This window comes from Loxodonta africana, chromosome 18 (assembly GCF_030014295.1).
Source record: "Loxodonta africana isolate mLoxAfr1 chromosome 18, mLoxAfr1.hap2, whole genome shotgun sequence".
In the NCBI taxonomy this organism is placed as follows: Eukaryota; Metazoa; Chordata; class Mammalia; order Proboscidea; family Elephantidae; genus Loxodonta; species Loxodonta africana.
Window position 1 is genome coordinate 65,126,155 of NC_087359.1, and position 17,661 is coordinate 65,143,815.

General features: G+C 38.8%; 1 protein-coding gene across 1 annotated transcript; it reads right to left on the reverse strand.

The window, feature by feature from the left end:
• Nucleotides 1-12,257: 12,257 nt before the first annotated feature.
• LOC100669975 (olfactory receptor 3A2-like) lies at nucleotides 12,258-13,582 on the reverse strand. Its single transcript, XM_003416992.4, has one exon. It carries the CDS (start codon nucleotides 13,347-13,349, stop codon nucleotides 12,402-12,404), a length of 948 nt encoding a protein of 315 aa, XP_003417040.3. The 5' UTR covers nucleotides 13,350-13,582; the 3' UTR covers nucleotides 12,258-12,401.
• Between the last annotated feature and the right edge of the window lie 4,079 nt (nucleotides 13,583-17,661).

A 17,661-nucleotide genomic window follows, 5' to 3' on the forward strand; every position in this document is an offset into this window, starting at 1 on the left:
TGAACTAAGTCTTTCAGATTTTATATCAAGCTCCAGATCAAAAAAACCCATGTCCCTCTATTGCCTATGGAACAAGTAGAGTTAGAACCATTTTATGATTAATGTTATTCCCTTGCACAGAATAGGATGGGAAGCAGTTGTTTAGTTAGGTAACCATAGCAGAAAGGAAAGGATGATGAGGGCCTGAGCTGGGGTGGTGAAATTCAGGGGAAGGAACGGTTAAGGAGGTTCCTGAGATCGGAGATGCTGTAGAAGTATGACTGATATATATTTGTAAATATTAAAATAATTTATAGAGTAAATGACTGAAAACCCTTAAAACGCGAGAGCATAGGAAAATTGCAAGACAAAAAGTAAAAATGCAGTAATGCATGGTTTCTTATATATTAACTGTAATAAACTAGAAAATATAAATTTAAAAATACCACATTAACAAAAACAAATTCAAAAAGCAAGAAAATTCTTATAAGATGTTAATTAAGCAAAAGAAGATGCAAAACTATACACAAAATTTGATCTCAGTATTAAAACACACACAGTCACCAAATGTCAAAGAATAACCATATGGATCTTGTGGCGTTAAAATGATAAAGTCAATTCTCCAACACTACCTTTTTGCCTTATGCTTTCGTTTCGTTCCAAAGGCTATAGGAAATCAGTCTGCCATTCATATCTCTTTATGGTCTACCCCAGTGGATCCCAACCTTGGCTGCACTTTAGTATTACCTGGGAGTTTTAAGGAAACCCTAGTGGCGTAGTGGTTAAGAGCTACCACTGCTAACCAGAAAGTTGACAGTTCAAATCTACCACGTGGTAGATTTGGGGCATTTCTTCTCTGTCCTTTAGGGTCACTGTGAGTCGGAATCAACTCAAAGACCAATTAAATCAGGATTTCTAAGGATGGACTCGGGCATCACCATTTTTTAAAGCTTCCTAGATGATTCCAATGGATCACTTCTCTCTCAGAATTCCAATGACTGGGTGCCTCCAACTATTCCTTTCTTTCCATGCCCTCAAATTTAAGACCGATGTCTATCTAATTTTAATTTTATTGATAATCCTGAAGCGAGAGGAGACAATAGTTTAAAAAATGAGAAACAGAAAAGTTTCAGGAATTTAAGACGTCTTACAAAGCTCTGGTGGTCAGTATTTTCAGCTTCAATTCCTGACCTTCTGGTAGACTAGGTTTTCAGTCAAGATAACTGGTGGAATCACCTGGGAACCTTTAAGATAAAAATACCATTGCCCGGGCCTTATACCACAAATCCTGATTTAATTCATTTTGGATGGAACCTAGGCATGGGTGCCTAATTAAAGCTTTCCAGATGGCTTTAATATTAACCCAGGATAGAGAACCTCCAATACCTTTGCACCCTGGAAGGCTAGATGATAGCTTCTTGTCCCCCTCTTCATTGCTTTTCACTTTACAGGACTTAAAAGGCAAACAGCTCCTCCAGATTATGCATAAAGCTTCCTCCACAAACTCCTCCACCTAAGTTTGTAGTCCAGGCAGGAACTACAGTCTAACCCACACTTTCCAGTGGGTAACAAGCACCTCATTAGATCCTGTGTTAGAGCAAGAGGATGTCTCCAATTTGAGAATATCTCAATGACCAGCCTTCGAAACGAGGTCTCCCAATTTGTGTTAATGCCATGGGGGCTCAGGAGGGGATAACCATGGATGAGAAGTTGGATGGTGACCTGTAAGATATCCTAAAAATTCTAAGGCCACATGATTTTAGGGAGGTTGTTGGGCATTGTCTGCAGGCTTCTCATAGATGAAATTGCCAATTGGTAAGTGCTTTGCAAATTCACAAAACAATGGATGGATAACAGTTCTTTACATACCCTATATAAAAGAGCGATTAACTGCTCCCCATTTTCCCCCTTGGGTTCATTTTAATTCCAAACCAAACCAAAAAACCCAGTGCCGTCGAGTCGATTCTGACTCATAGTTACCCTATAGGACAGAGTAGAACTGCCCCATAGAATTTCCAAGGAGCACCTAGCGGATTCGAACTGCCGACCCTTTGGTTAGCAGCTGTAGCACTTAACCACTACTCCACCAGGGTTTCCAGCCGTGGTGATATTGCAGTGCAGTGATTTTCCACCTGCTCATTTATGCAAGAGTTTTCTCTACCTGTTTTTTCTTTTCTCCAACTCCCACATGCCCAAATATTTTAAGAGTTGACTTAAATGCTGGCTGCTGAATTAGTTCTTCCTTGTGATTTCTCCATCTCAGAATGATCTCTCTGTGTCCCCCAAACTTCCACTATAAGTTATTTCATGGAACTTACTATGTTTACCTTCTGACAGTCATTTATCTATAGAGACTGTCTCCTCTACCTCACTGTAAGTGACTTGAAGGCAGAATACAATTTTGATTAGGCTTTTTGATTGTAATACTTATCATAACACTTTACTTTGCATAGCAGGTACTCAGTATTCCTTAGATGAATAAGTGAATGGTTAAATGTCTACAGGATTTCAGAGAAAGAGGGTATCGGTGTGTTAGTTGGAGCTGTCATAGAAGACTTTCTGGACATTTTGGAATTTGGGATAGATTTTTATGAATTAGTATCGTTTAGGGGAACCGTAGGGGCAACTTCAGGGTGACAGGTTGCTTCAGGAACAAATTATTTCCTTTGTTTTGATGGTGACAAGCAGATAATGTAGCAATCCAGATACTTACATGTTTCTTTTCATGTAAACTGGCCAAAAGAATAAGACCTTCAGGAGAGATACACCTTACAGACAAGGAACCCACAGTCAGGGACAGAAGAGCAATGTAATGCTGTTGCCAAACCATCAGGTGGCTGGAGATGCAGCTTGCTTAAAATCAGTGGAATTCTGGAATGAACTCTGGTCATCTAGAGACATCCAGATGCCCTTCATGGAGCAGCCCCTCCTGCTTTACCACGCTCAGGCATTGGAAATGAGTCCCAGGTTTTCCTTAATGAGCTGTGACAGCCCCCACTCAGGAACCCCAGTCAATTTCTTCATGTTCCAGATGTTGAAAAGGCTCAACAAGTTTCAACCTGAAGGTTCTAGGCTGCCTGATGGACTGGGTTCTCAGCAGGAGCTGGACTCAGTGAATCCCCTCACACTCACCTCTAAGCATAACAGAGAGCAGATTTCATTCAAGGTTGAGGGCCTTTGACAAAGAGGACTAGAAAAGGAGTCAGGACCACCTGGTTGTAGTCCCAGCTCTTCCCATAAATACTTTTCTTTCTTCATAAGTATCAAAGTCAGGTTTGAACCAATGCCAGTGGAAGTTCCTTCTCTGATTTGTAAGAGCAGAAGAAGAACCCACTGAATGCACTCACCCTGGAATGGGCATAGAAGTTAGTGGCATTTCTTCAGGAAAGACAGCAAGGAGCAATTTACACTCAGTTACCCACCCAGACAGCAAGTAAGGGACTATATATAAGAAAAAGAAGGGGAAATGTGCCGCTGCCTTCTTTATCATAGGGCGATCTTCCTTACAGTGTTATCCCCTGGGGGGGGGGGTCAAAAATTAGTCTCTCAGTAAACAGGAGAAGGATGGGCAGAGAGACAACGAAAAGGAAAAGTAAACAACTCAAGCCTTTCATCAACACTGCAATGCTGTTGTCTCATGGTTTCTGGCACTTTAAACTCCAAAAGGCTAGCTTTAAGGGCAGATAGTTGGGGCAGGTGATGTAAGCTCCACTTAATGGCAGGATTACTGAGGACCAGAGGACTTTTTCATATCCCCAAAGTCACCCAGGAAGCTAGAGGTGCAGTTGGGAATAGATATGGTTTTCCTAAGGGAGGCATTTTCTTTCTCAGATGTTAACCCAAGCAGAGCCTTTGAGCAAAGACAAGCCAATTACCAGGTCTTCCTTGGACCTGGGGATGAGAAGGGGCCCCCAGAAGGGAGGCAAAAGGGAGAAGCTATCTTCAAACTCAGTTTCATAACAAATTCTCAGGAATGTGGTGCTTTTTCCCACAAGGCCTTGTTGGTGTGGACAACTTAGGACTACTTCTTGAGGATTCCATAATGGTTTTGGAAGTGGTGGTAGAAGGGCTGAATTGTTCTAGAAGAACTCTTGGAAAGCTGCCTATCAATATAATTTTCTAGACTAAGCCCTTGGAAATTGAGAGTCCAGGGTGAAAGTCAAAGAATAATGAACAAAGGAGTGTGTTCCTCTAACTCCTATTCCTAATAATTACTCACCCAACATCTCCTCTCCCAACAGAGAGTACTAGCTATTCTCTCACCAGGAAAACCTGGTGCAGTAGGAAAACCACCATAGGCAAAAATGTTCTTCTGTTTATTAGACTTTAGACAAGCTGCTGAACCCCTTCAGACCTCAATGTCCTCATCTGTGAAATGAGCATGTCCTCCACCAACCAGCATTGCCAAGAAGACTAAATGAAGCAAGAGATTTAACTATATCACTATTAACTAGTGGTTAATATTCATAAGTCTTGTCCATCCATGATAATGTGCTAATAACTTGACAAGTGTAAAAATCCCTATCAAGCCTCTCAACCATTCTATGAAGTAGATTGTAGCGGACATATCAAATGTTCTGGCTCATATATGCTCAGCTTTTCCTCTGATTTCAGCCGTGGCTGTGGTGGACAGCTTCCTGCCGGCTTCCACTTACTGCAAGCTGACAGAGTGTGGTCTTATTATGTTTACCTTCTGACAGTCATTTATCTATAGAGACTATCACCTCTACTTCACTGTAAGTGACTTGGAGGCAAAATAAAATTTTGATTAGATTTTTTGATTTAATACTTATCCTAACACTTCACTTTGCATAGCAGGTACTCAGGATTTCTTAGATGAATAAGTGAATGGTTAAATAAATGTCTATAGCATTTCAGAGAAAGAGGGTATCAGTGTGTTAGCTGGAGTTATCATAGAAGACTTTCTGGACATATTGGAATTTGGGCTCCGTTTATACTCTGAACGATGGGAGAGCTCACTCAGGCTGAGCATATGTGGATCTTTTTAGTGTAAAGGGCAAGTTGATAATGGGGGAAAGGAGCCAATGAACAAATTCCTACTGCTCCTTCTTCAGACAAGTCTGAGAGGCATTCTGTATGTTCTTGCAGCCACCAGAAGCAGGAAGAAGCAAGGAGCCAATTCTCTTCTGAAGCCTCCATAAGGAACCAGCCCTGCCAAAATTTTGATTTGAGCCTTATGAAATTCATTTTAGACTTCTGGCATCAAGAACTGTAAGAGAATAAATATCTTCTGTTTGAAGCCACTAAAGTTGTAATTTGTTAAAGCAGAAATGAGAAACTAATATACCAGCCTATACATGCTTGCAGGAAGTGCCAAGACCTCCAGTTTTTGCGGGAGTAGATAATGAGGACTGAGGGAATGAAGCAGAATGTGAGGCTGCATAGGAAGAGTGACTTGACATGGGAGCATTTTCTCGTGACTCAGGATTTAATATCCCAACAAGGATGCCTGGAGGTGGTCCAAATAAACTTCTGAGATGTCCCAGTGAAGTCTGGGCAAGAAGATGGACTATATGAAATGAAATGGAGATGCCAACATTGCCCTGGAAAAATACTGAGGAAGGAGTCAGAAGACTCAGAGAATAGGAATCTTATATGAGATTGGAACACTTAATTGTGCTCATGAAGAACCTGTACATAGATGAAGAGGCAGTTGTTCTGACAGAACAAGGGGATACTGAGTGGTTTAAAGTCAGGAAAGGTTTGTGTCAGGGTTGTGCCATACCTATTTAATCTGTATGCTGAGCAAATAATCTGAAAAGCTGGACTATATGAAGAAGAACAGGGCATCAGGATTGGTGGAAGACTCAATAACAACTTGGTTATGCAGATGACACAACCTTGCATGCTGAAAGTGAAGAGGACTTGAAACACTTATTGATGAAGATCAAAGAGCACAGCCTTCAGCATGGATTATACCTCAACATAAAGAAAACAAAAATCCTCACAGAGGAACCAATGAGCAACATCATGAGAAATGGAGAAAAGATTGAAGTTGCCAAGGATTTCATTTTGCTTGGATCCACCCATGGAAGCAGCAGTCAAGAAATCAAAAGACCCATTGTGTTGGGAAAATCTGTTGCAAAGGATCTCTTTAAAGTGTTGAAAAGCAAAGATGTCACCTTGAAGACTAACAATCACATCATATGTATGCAAAAGCTGGAGAATGAATAAGGAAGACCAAAGAAGAATTGATGCCTTTGAATTCTGGTATTGGCAACAAAGAATATTGAATATACGATGGACTTCCAAAAGAAAGAACAAATCCGTCCTGGAAGAAGTACAACCAGAATGTTCCTTAGAAGCAATTATGGCAAGACTGCGTCTTGCATACTTTAGGCATGTTGTTGGGAGGGATCAGTCCTTGGAAAAGGACATCATGCTTGGTAAAGTGGAGGTCCAGAGGAAAAGAGGAAGACCTTCAGTGAGATGGATTGACACAGTGGCTGCAACAATGGGCTCAAGCATAATAAAGATTGTAAGGATGGCTCAGGACAGGGCTGTGTTTCGTTCTGTGGTACATAGGGTAGCTATGAGTAGGAACTGACTCAGCAACACCTAACAACAACAACAACATGAAATTAGAGGAGCCACCATCTGATTATGTTCCTTGGAAATATCCCAAGGACACTTTCTTGCTAAGAAAACAAGAAATGTAGGAGGGAAGTGGGTGTGTCTATAAAAGGTCAACATGAGGGATCCTTGGGGTAATGGAAATGTTCTGTACCTTGAAAGTATATGATGTTGGTGTTGTGGTTGTGATGCTGTATTGTAGTTTTTCATGCTGTTAACCTTGAGGGAAACTGGACAAAGAGTATGTGGGATTGTGCTGTACTATTTATTACAACTGCACATGACTCTATAATTACCTCAAAGTGAAAATTTTAATATAAAAAAAAAGAACTTCAGGCTTTCTTGTCAACAAAGGATGCTGCTAACAAAATATACAGAAAACAGATTGGGGAAAGTATATCCCATGTCTTAAAATTAAAGAAGGGATTGATATCTAAAAATTATAAGAAACTATACCAAAGACAGGTAGGAAGAAAACCCAGAAGAAAGATGGGCAAAGCTATGAAAAGAGAATTTCAAAAAGGGAAACCCAAGTTGTTAACAAGATATGATAGATGTTAACCCTCACTTGTAAACAGAGAAGTAATGAGACGCTACTTGACAGCAATCAGAATGCCAAATTAGAGATATTCACAATCCAAATGTTGGCGAGGATATGGGAAAAAATGTTGATGGGAGTGTAAACTAGTAGAGACAATCAGGAGAGCAATCTATTAGCGTCTGTTAAAGTTAAATATAAATACAAATATTATGTGTCTGTATCCATCCATCCATCCATCCATCCATCCATCCATCCATCCATCCATCCATCCATCCATCCATCCATCCATCCATCCATCCATCCATCCATCCACCACACCCATCCCACTCTCTCTCTCTCTCCATCCTGTATTTCCTATTGCCCTGATATCCCACTCCTGAGCATATACCTCAGAAAAAATCTCTCAACGTCCATAGAAAGACACTTGCCAGGCTGTTGATCACAGCACTGTTAGTGGCAGCAGGAAGATAGGTGTTCATCACTGGGGAATGGATAAATAAAATGTGGTGGCTACATACAGTGGAATACTAGGCAAAAGGTAGAAGCATCACTCTAGTTGTACATAGAGCCACGAAAAGAGGTCTGTGGTTTTTAAAACTGTGAATATTACAAATACACAGATCTGTACAGAAAAAAAAAAACTTGTGCACCCACTACATGGTTTTAGAAAATCCTAAATTGTTGCCATAGTGTGGTGTGTTTAAATTACAGTTACAATCGAGAGATCTTTTCAACTCCTAATTTCATCCCATTTTTCCCTCCTGAAAGGTAACTATCATCAATTTTGTGCTTATCATTTTTGCACATTTTTACGATTTTACTCAAAAGTTATTCATCCACAAAAACATTTAACACTCTTTAATGGGTTTTAAGGAAAACCTGGTGGCATAGTTGTTAACGGTTCAGCTGATTACGAAACATCAGCAGTTTGAATCCACCAGATGTTCCTTGGAAACCCTGTGGGGAACTTCTACCCTGTCCTATAGGGTCACTATGAGTAGGAATCAACTTGATGGCAATGGGTTTGGTTTCTGGTGAGTGGGTTTTAAAATTTTGTGGGTTGTGGAAGGATGATCCTTTGGCGCTCACAGCCTCACCTCACCCCATCTGTCAGTCCTACTCTCTGTCTTTATGTTCATTCATGCTATTAAAATTAGAGGTCACTAAGCATGAAGAACCATGGAGAGATGACATTGTCCCAGTCTCTTGTGGTAGAGGTGGAAACCAGGGCAACAACTGTCAGCACATTTCTAAGTCACAGAGCAGTGGATGAATGGGGATGTGTGGTTACAACTTCTATCACAGCTTTTCTTTGCCAGAAATTTTGCTCTTGAGGGAAGTTTACTGTCTTTAACATTGAAATGTTTTTAACACTGAACCTGAGAGTATTGGGAAAGAGATATTTCATCTTTGAGCTTTAAACACTACTGGCAGGCATGGCCTGAAGGCAGGGAAGCTGAGCTGGGCAGTTTGTTGAGGACCTTGATGGCCTGATTGGACTGGGAAGGGTGACTCCTCAGGACTCACATTCTTCCTGTCTCTTTTCCATCGGTTAGCCCTACTATATTTCCTTCTAGAATCATCTCTTATCCAGAGGAAGGAGAAAATGAGTAGACTACTTTACATTACTAAACCCTCTGCAAAACTTTTCCTTGTCAAAAGGATTGGGCCCAACAGTAACATCAACAGTGGAGAAATCAATTTTTTATGGTTACAAGTTCATGGGAAGTAACTCTAAAGTATGAGTTTTATGCTTATTCCCATCCTTACTCATTTTCCACTTTCTCCACACCCATCTTTGACCTAATTGATATTTCTGAATCATCTTGTTTGATACCCCTAATTCTCACATCCTTTCTCTTCTTCCAGTGTTTTATCCTCTACTCTCCCTCATTTCTACCCTTCTTTTTATCCTTTCATCTTATCATCTTCTCCCTTCCCTCCCTATGTCTTCATATTTTATCTTCATTGCTCGACTCCCAATCATGTCTCACTTCCCACTGCCATATATTTTCTTCATATCCCCATCTCAGCCCATCCTCCTACTAGCCTGACCCCCAAGAAGAGATTATGAAGAAGTCAAGGCCAGGGGCAGTTTTAGTAATGAGAGGGGATACAGTAGAGGGATAGTAGAAATGCAATGAGGGGGAAATATCCCTCTAAGGGAGCCTGGAGAGAAGACGCATGTCAGGAATGAATGGATTGAAGGCTGGGTAAACACCAAGATGAGAAATTGCTCTAGGTTGGAGTTGTACTGATCTACTGACAAGGGAAAGTTAGAAAGGGATGTCTATCCCAGGGTCTATGTTTATTGGTATTCATTTTCTGAGCTTAGAGGTTTGGATGAGAAAAGTAAGACATTGGAGGAGATGGTCATATTGGGTATCCCACATTAAATATTCTAAGGACATGGTTGGAGTATAAAGATTTTTCTTTCAAAGGTTTTTTTGCATGTCAGTAAGAGCAAAAGACATGGAAGAGGATGGAGAGGGCACATCTTCTTTTGAGCTTAAGGTATATCGTGTACACATTAATGTGGTTCTATTTAGTTGGCTCTATTCCTCTATTTAGTGGTATAAGGCGGAATACCAGTTGAGATGTTTCTACAAATGAATGCAATGCTGGAAATACTCACTTGTCTATGCCAAGAAATTTGGAAGACAGTTACCTGGCCAACCGACTGGAACGGATCCATATTTGTGCCTATTCCAAAGAAAGGTGATCCAACAGAATGTGGAAACTGTCAAACAATATCATTAATATCACTCTCAAGTAAAATCTTGCCAAAGATAATTAAAAAATGGTTGCAGCAGTACATCGACAGGGAATTGCCAGAAATTCAACCCAAACTGAGGAGAGGACATGGAATGATGAGTATCATTGCTGATGTCAGATAGATCTTTGCTGAAAGCACAGAATACCAGAAAGATATTTTTCTGCATTTTGTTGACTATGCAAAGATATTCGACTGTGTGGATCATAACAAATTATGGATAACATTGCAACTCAATTGTGCTCATTAGGAATCTGTACATAGACCAAGAGACAGTTGTTCCAACAGAACAAGGGATATTGCATGGTTGAAAGTCAGGAAAGGTGTGCATTAGGGTTATATCCTTTCACCATATTTATTCAAAATGTATACTGAGCAAATAGTCTGAGGAACTGGACTATATGAAGAAAAATGTGGCATCAGGATTGGAGGAAGACTCATTAAAAATCTGTTATACGGAGATGACACAATCTTGCTTGCTGAAGTGAAGGGGATTTGAAGCACTTATTGATGAAGATCAAAAACTACAGCCTTCTGTATGGGTTACAAATCAACATAAAGAAAACAAAAATCCTCACACCTGGACCAATAAGCAGCACCATGATAGAAGAAGAAAAGATTGCAGTTGTCAAGGATTTCCTATTACTTGGACCCACGATCAATGCCCATGGAAGCAGCAGTCAGGAAATCAAATGACGTATTGCATTGGGCAAACCTGCTGCAAAAGACCTCTCACGCCCAGTGGTACATATAGTGACCACAAACTTTTTCAGCCTCTAGGGTTTATTGGAAAGCTGCTGATATGGCATGCCGCCACAAGGCAGGGGCCTTTACGGCTGTTTGAAACAGAAGAAATAGGTGTGTGCTGCAAATTGCTGTTTTTACAGGGTTTTGTATGAGGTGTCCGCATTTTTGGTAGGAAAACAGAAATTTTGAAAATTTTTGTTTGTTACATATATGTGCAAATATACCCAGTAGGGAGCCTGGGGTATAATTAGTAGTACTTCATTGTTGTTGTTTTTAGGTGCCCTAGAGTCAGTTCCAACTCATATCGACCCCATGTACCACCAAACGAAACACTCCCCAGTCCTGTGCTATCCTTACAGTAGTACTTCATATGTACCACTAAACACTTAAGGCAGGCTTGTGGGAGGGGACAAGAAAAATAAGAAATTCTTACTACCTACCAAAAATATAGATACACTCAATAATTCAGTGTGTTTCCATTACTGAAAACACATGGTATCAACAAAGCAGAAAATAATTGGGTCACCAAATGGTTAAAGTGTTAAAAAGCAAAAACATCACTTTGAGGAGTAAGGTGTGCCTGACCCAAGCCATGGTATTTTCAATTGCCTCATATGCATGGGAAAGCTGGACAACTAAAAATGAAGACCAAAGAATTGATCCCTTTGAATTATGGTGTTGGCAAAGAATATTGAATATACCATGGAAGAATGAACAAATTTGTCTTGGAAGAAGCACAAACAGAATGCTCCTTGGAAGCGAGGATGGCAAGACTTCATTTCACAAGCTTTGGACATGTTATCAGGAGAGACGAGTCCCTGGAGAAGGACATCGTGCTTGGTAAAGTAGAGTGTCAGCAAGAAAGAGGAAAATCCTTAACTAGATAGACTGACAAAGTGGCTGCATCCATGGGCTCAAATCTAGCAAGGATTGTGAGGATGGCTCAGGAATGGGCAGTGTTTCATTCTGTTGTACATGAGATTGCTATTGATCGGAACAGGCTCTACGGCTCCTAACAACAACAACAGCAACATTCCTCTCTACAACTACTTAGAAAAAAAAAAAAAAATTACCTGCCACTAAATATCTTGTGGTGTAAATTTGTTTTGTGATAGTGAAAAGAAAGAGCTGATTTTCTTGGAGATGAAAGACGGACAGGAGAACGAAATAATTGTTGGCACTGGGACCAAAGTTCAAAAACAACACTCTGCAATTTGATCTGGAGGGAGTCTCAAGTTCTCACCAGGAGAAAACTTCACAGTGATAGTCTTGGGGACCTAAACTGGGATTAACCAAATGACCTTTACCTATAGAACCAAGTTGCCCAGACCTATAGAACTGCAAGGCTTCAAATCTACCGAGAAAGTAGCATAATCAAAAATAAGATAGCAACTTTTCAATGAGGCTGGCTTGTCAAACCTAACTTCGTTTCCCCTATCTTATTTTTCTCTATAGCACTTATCATCATGCAATATATCTTTTATGATGCTTATTTATTGTATTTATTTTGTTTTCTTTATTAGGATGTGGCTTTCGTGAGTACAGAGACACTTGTCTATTTTTTTCACCAACACTAGAAGTGTGTGGACCATAGAAATAATTCAATAAATATTAGTCAAATGAATGAATGAACTAGGTAGGGTTTTCTTGTAGGACAAACACTAAACAAAAACATTCAGGCATTAGGATATAGAAAAATGGTTTCTCCCCTCATGGGAAATATTCCTTAGCCCAAATAAGGCAAGAAGGGAAGGACTTTATCACTCTTCAGGTCGGTGAGGATCTCCCTACAAGTATCCGCCACAGAATGCCCTGAACGTCAGAGTTTCTAAGGCTGTAGATGAGTGGGTTCAGCATGGGGTTGATGACAGTGTTGAAAACCCCAACCCCTTTATCCTTGTCTGAAGCTTCCTCTGTACCCAGCCTCATATAGTTGAAGATACCTGTCCCACAGAAGAGGCAAACTACAGTGAGATGGGAACTGCATGTGGAGAAAGCCTTCTTCCTGGCCTTCGCTGAACTGATTCTCAGAACTGCAGCTGCCACGTGGATATAGGAGGTGATGATGAGAACCACAGGAGTACCTGCCATTATGAAACCGACAGCAAAGAGAAGCAGCTCATTGAGTTGGGTGCTAGAGCAGGAAAGCTGGAAGAGCTGTGGTAGGTCACAGTAGAAGTGATTGACCTCATTAGGACCACAGAAGTTGAGAGTAGTTAGGGTAATAGCGTGGGTCATTGCATTGGAGAAGGCACAAGCCCAAGACACAGCTACCAATAACCTTTGGACTTCCTGGCTCATGCGGATGCTATAGGTGAGGGGCTGACAGATGGCCAAGAAGCGGTCATAGGCCATGGCTGTCAACAGGAAGCAGTCCAGCCCGGCCAAAAGGTGGAAGAAGAAGAGCTGTGAGAGGCAGGCATCATAGGAAATTGTACGCTTGTGGGACAGGAGATGACACAACATTGGAGGAACAGTGACAGTGATGCATCCAACATCCAGCACTGACAGGTTTCCCAGGAAGAAGTACATGGGGGTGTGGAGTTTGGGCTCCACCAAGATGGCTCCCAAGATGCTGAGGTTGCCCCCAACTGTGACCACATAGGCAAAGAGAAAGAGTACAAAGATCACAGACTGCAGCTTTTCTGATTCCACTAGGCCCAGGAGGATGAACTCAGTAAGAGCTGTCCTGTTTGTCCCAGCTTTTTGATCCATCAGTTCCTGCAAGGAAATGTCCCAATAGGAAAAATATCACTCCACTCAATTCATTTATTCAACATAAAATTTTTAAAGCCTCTATGTGCAAAGACCCATGATGGTTAGTTCCCAGCTCTCCAGGTGAATATTTTTAATTCCACAGGCCGCACCTCACCCATTGACTTCCTCCATCAACTCATCGCTTTTATTCTGCTCTCAACTGAGATGCCCAATGTCACTATAACCTTATCCCTTCCACCTTCACATAGCTGAAATTGACAGAACACTTAGAGAAATAAGTTACGATAAAAGCAGTCTTCCTCTCTCAATATAGGAAAATTAAGATGGAATTTCCTCATTTTTTTCCCTGAGGCACAGCTCAAACCAATATGCAGATTTAAAAACAGAAAAATTTCAAAGAAACTTGGAAACATAAACTGGGTTTTAAGGCTTCTAAAAATAGTGAAGTTGAAATGAGGGTATGGCAAGAATCAGAGAGAAGACACCCGTGATTGTAGATTTCAGAAAGACGAGCAAAGTATATTTCTCTGAGATGGCAGACATACCCTGAAGTATAAACTCAAAATTGCTGTTCAGTACATTGCTAGTGTTCTTCTTGTTAATCAAGTCAGTACCCTGGATTTTGAGCAAACACTTAATTTAAAATAATTTATTCTGTTCATATTGTCTGCTATACCCTAAAATAAAATTTGTAAGCACTGTCTGCATTTTGGTTGTTGTCAGATGCAGTTAAGTTTCTGCATTACACAGTCCCTGGCCTTCCTCTTGCCTGTGAGTCAAGCATGGTAAATTTACCAGGGCTGTAAGGACAGGTTTTCAAATAAAACAGCCATGTACTTAGCCAGATTGAACTGACTTTTTCAGATTTTATATCAAGTACCAGACGCAAAAAAAAAAAAATCAATTTCTGTCTATTGCTCATGAAATAATCATGGCTCTTATTGTTAGGTGCTGTCAAGTCAGTTCTAACTCATAATGACCCTATGTACAACAGAACAAAACACTGCCCAGTCCTGCACCATGCTCACAATTGTTGCTATGTTTGAGCCCCTTGTTGCAGCCACTGTGTCATGGCTAGAGCTTCATTAATAGTAATGTTATTCCCTTGCACAGAATAGGGTGGTAAGCACTTGTTCAGTTAGATAACTGTAACAGAAGGGAAAGAGTGATGGGGACCTGAGCTGTGTCAGTAAAATTCAGGGCAATAGCAGTTAAGAAGGCCCCAGAAATGCTGTAGCAGTATGATTTATATGACTTTCTGGTAATATGGTAACAAAAACAATTTATGTTCATAAAAATGGGAATCTAGTGTATAGGCTTGTGGAATGGCCTTCTCTGCTCTTGGTTTGGATTTGAGAAGCAGAGGAGAGTGTGCTGAATGAGAAGTCACTCAGGCAAGTTGATTTTGTAGTCTTTAAGTGAGACTATACAAACAAGAATATTGCATTATCAACAGCACCACAGCTTCCTGTCAGCATTGAATATAGAGAAGTAAAAGTTAAAAAAATACTCACAAACAACCATAAATCATAAGGCATGCTCCTTTTCCTGACAAAAACCTCTTATGTACAAAAAACTCGAAACTGGTTGAGAAACCTTTCACTTCACTTAGGCTTCAAAAAGGAAGAAGCAACCTCAAATTGTACATATAAAAAATGTTGAAATGGTAAAAGAAAAAAAAAAAAAGGAACAAGCACAAGACCCTTTCAAAGCTAATATAAGAAAAGGGGTAAGGATGGGAGGGAAATCAGTAAAAACAATTTCAAGGCTCCAAACACTTAGAAGAAAAACAATGCCATGAAGCACATGAAGATTGTGAAAAAAATTTTGACATGAACTTAAAACATATAATAAAGCATTCACCTGTATAAAACAAGAGCACAAGACAGAGATACAAGACTTCAGGGAAGAGTTTGAAAATATCAGAAGGAAATGAAGTGTGGCTGCTAAGCACTTGAAAAGTGTATAGTTCAAATTGAGATGTGCTGTAAGTATAAAATGCACACCAGATTTTGGGGGCTTAGTAAAAAGCAAGAATCTAAAATATCTTTTTAAGCATATATTGATTACATGTTGAAATGACAGTAGTTTGTATACATTGCATTAAATAAAATACATTATTTAAAAAATTCACTTTTTAAAACATAAAAAAAAAATTTTTTTAAACATAGCTACTAGAAATTTTAAAATTACATATGTGACTCACATTCGTATCTTGCATTGTTAGAAAACACTCATATTAATGACATTCAAAGGAAGTCCAACCCACACATGCTTGGAATTCCCAAAAAAGAAAACTTAAACAATGGACCTAAACAGCTATTTGAAGATATATTTCAAGAAAAGTTTCCAAAAACAAAGAGTGGTTTCTACAATTTCAAACGGTAGAGTATGTGTCAGGAAACACAGATATAGGGGCCCATGCTGAGGTACATTCCAGTAAAGGAATCCCTTAGGTATTAAAATGTGAAAAGATCTTAGAATTGAAGAAATACATTATAAGAAGTTATAGTCAAGGATAATACCAGAGTGGCTATACAGGTTGCTCATGGCTAACGTATCTAATTGGTAAGGAAATTGTTCTGATTGGTTAGTGACCATGTCAAACTAATTGTTAAATATTTGGAATATAATCACAAAATATCAGAAGGAATGTATGTATAAAATAAATCAAGGGAAAGAGAATACAAACCAAAATTCTAAAAAAAAAAAAACTATAAAAAAAAGAAACCATAACATTAAATGACACCAATATACAAGCTTACCAGTTATAGCAATAAATCTAATAGGCTAAATTCACCTATCAAAAGAAAAAGAATTTCAATTTGAATCTTAAAGCAAAATCCAATTCTATGTCTTTTTTAGAGAAATGTCTTAAACAAAATAATTTAGAAAAATTGAAAAATATACCAGGAAACTATAACAAGAACAAATAAACTAATTTTAATCTCAGACAGACCTTAATTCAGGATAAAAATTTAAATAAGAGAAAGAAATGCATTCTATAAAGAGTATAAATCACAACTATTTAACTATTACAAACATGTATGTATTAAATAACATAGCATCCATCGTTATAAAGCAAAAAACTGGGGGATTCAAGTAGATATAAAGTCACATTAACTGTCAGATATATTAATTTTCTTCTTTCAACCTGTAATAGACAAAATAGAAAAACTAATAAGCTATTATATAAAAAATATAGATAACATATTAATAAGGTAAACTCTGTACCTTGAAAACAGAGTTCTTTCCTAGTGTCCACAGATCAATCATAAAAATTGACCTTATATTGTTATAAATATATCCAATAAATTTTTTAAAAAGAAGAATTAATATAAACCATATTTTTGAAGCATGATTAATGAAAACAGAAATTAGTGGGAAAAAGTCCAGTCATTTAGCAATCTTGAAAACTCCTAAATAACTCTTAGGTCAAACTGGAAATCAAAAGAAAAAGTGAGAAACCCTAGAAAATAAAGATAAAACAACCATATATTATAGCTAAAGGATAAAACTAAATCAGTGCTGAGAGGAAAATTTACGATCATGTTAACAAACAAATGAAAAAATTTTTTTTAAAATTTCACTAACTCAGGAAGTTGGAATAAGAAAACAAAATAAATGTAAGAAAATTCAAAGAAAGTACTTAGTAAAGAATTAGAAAACAGACAAACCAAAGAAAAAATAAAATCAAGAGTAGTTTTTTAGGGTAAAATGAAATTGAGAAACGTTTAAGTAACCTAATCATAAATAAAAAGGAAACTCACTCCAAACCCAGTGCCGTCGAGCCAATTCCAACTCATAGCGACCCTATAGGACACAGTACAACTGTCCCATAGAGTTTCCAAGGAGAACCTGGCAGATTCGAACTGCCAACCTCCTGGTTAGCAGGCCTAGCTAGCACTTAACCACTACGCCATCAGGGTTTCCAAAAGTAAAATAAAATAAAAGGGAATAAAATATTATAAATATGCAAAATAATAAGTGATTAAAAGAAAATAACCCCAGCCTCATAGGAAATTAAAGAATTATAAAATTCGATTTTTGTCAGCTCTATACAATGAAATGGATAGCATTTATGAAAATATATTTCATTAAAATAATTTCAGAATAGTTAGAAAATCTAAACAGACTACCACAGAGCAAGAGTTATCCTCCAGTCATCCCACCACCAGTAAAAAAACACTATGTCCAGATAATGTCACAGGGAGATTTATAACGCTGATTAAACTATCCCAGAATATATAAGAAGAAAACTTTTTCAAATTTGTTTTCTGAAGTGTGCATAACTAGCTAAAAAAAAAAG

Bases quoted from the DNA above. Each gene is read 5' to 3' on its own strand.
- LOC100669975 (XM_003416992.4), bottom strand. From the start codon at position 13,349: ATGGATCAAAAAGCTGGGACAAACAGGACAGCTCTTACTGAGTTCATC.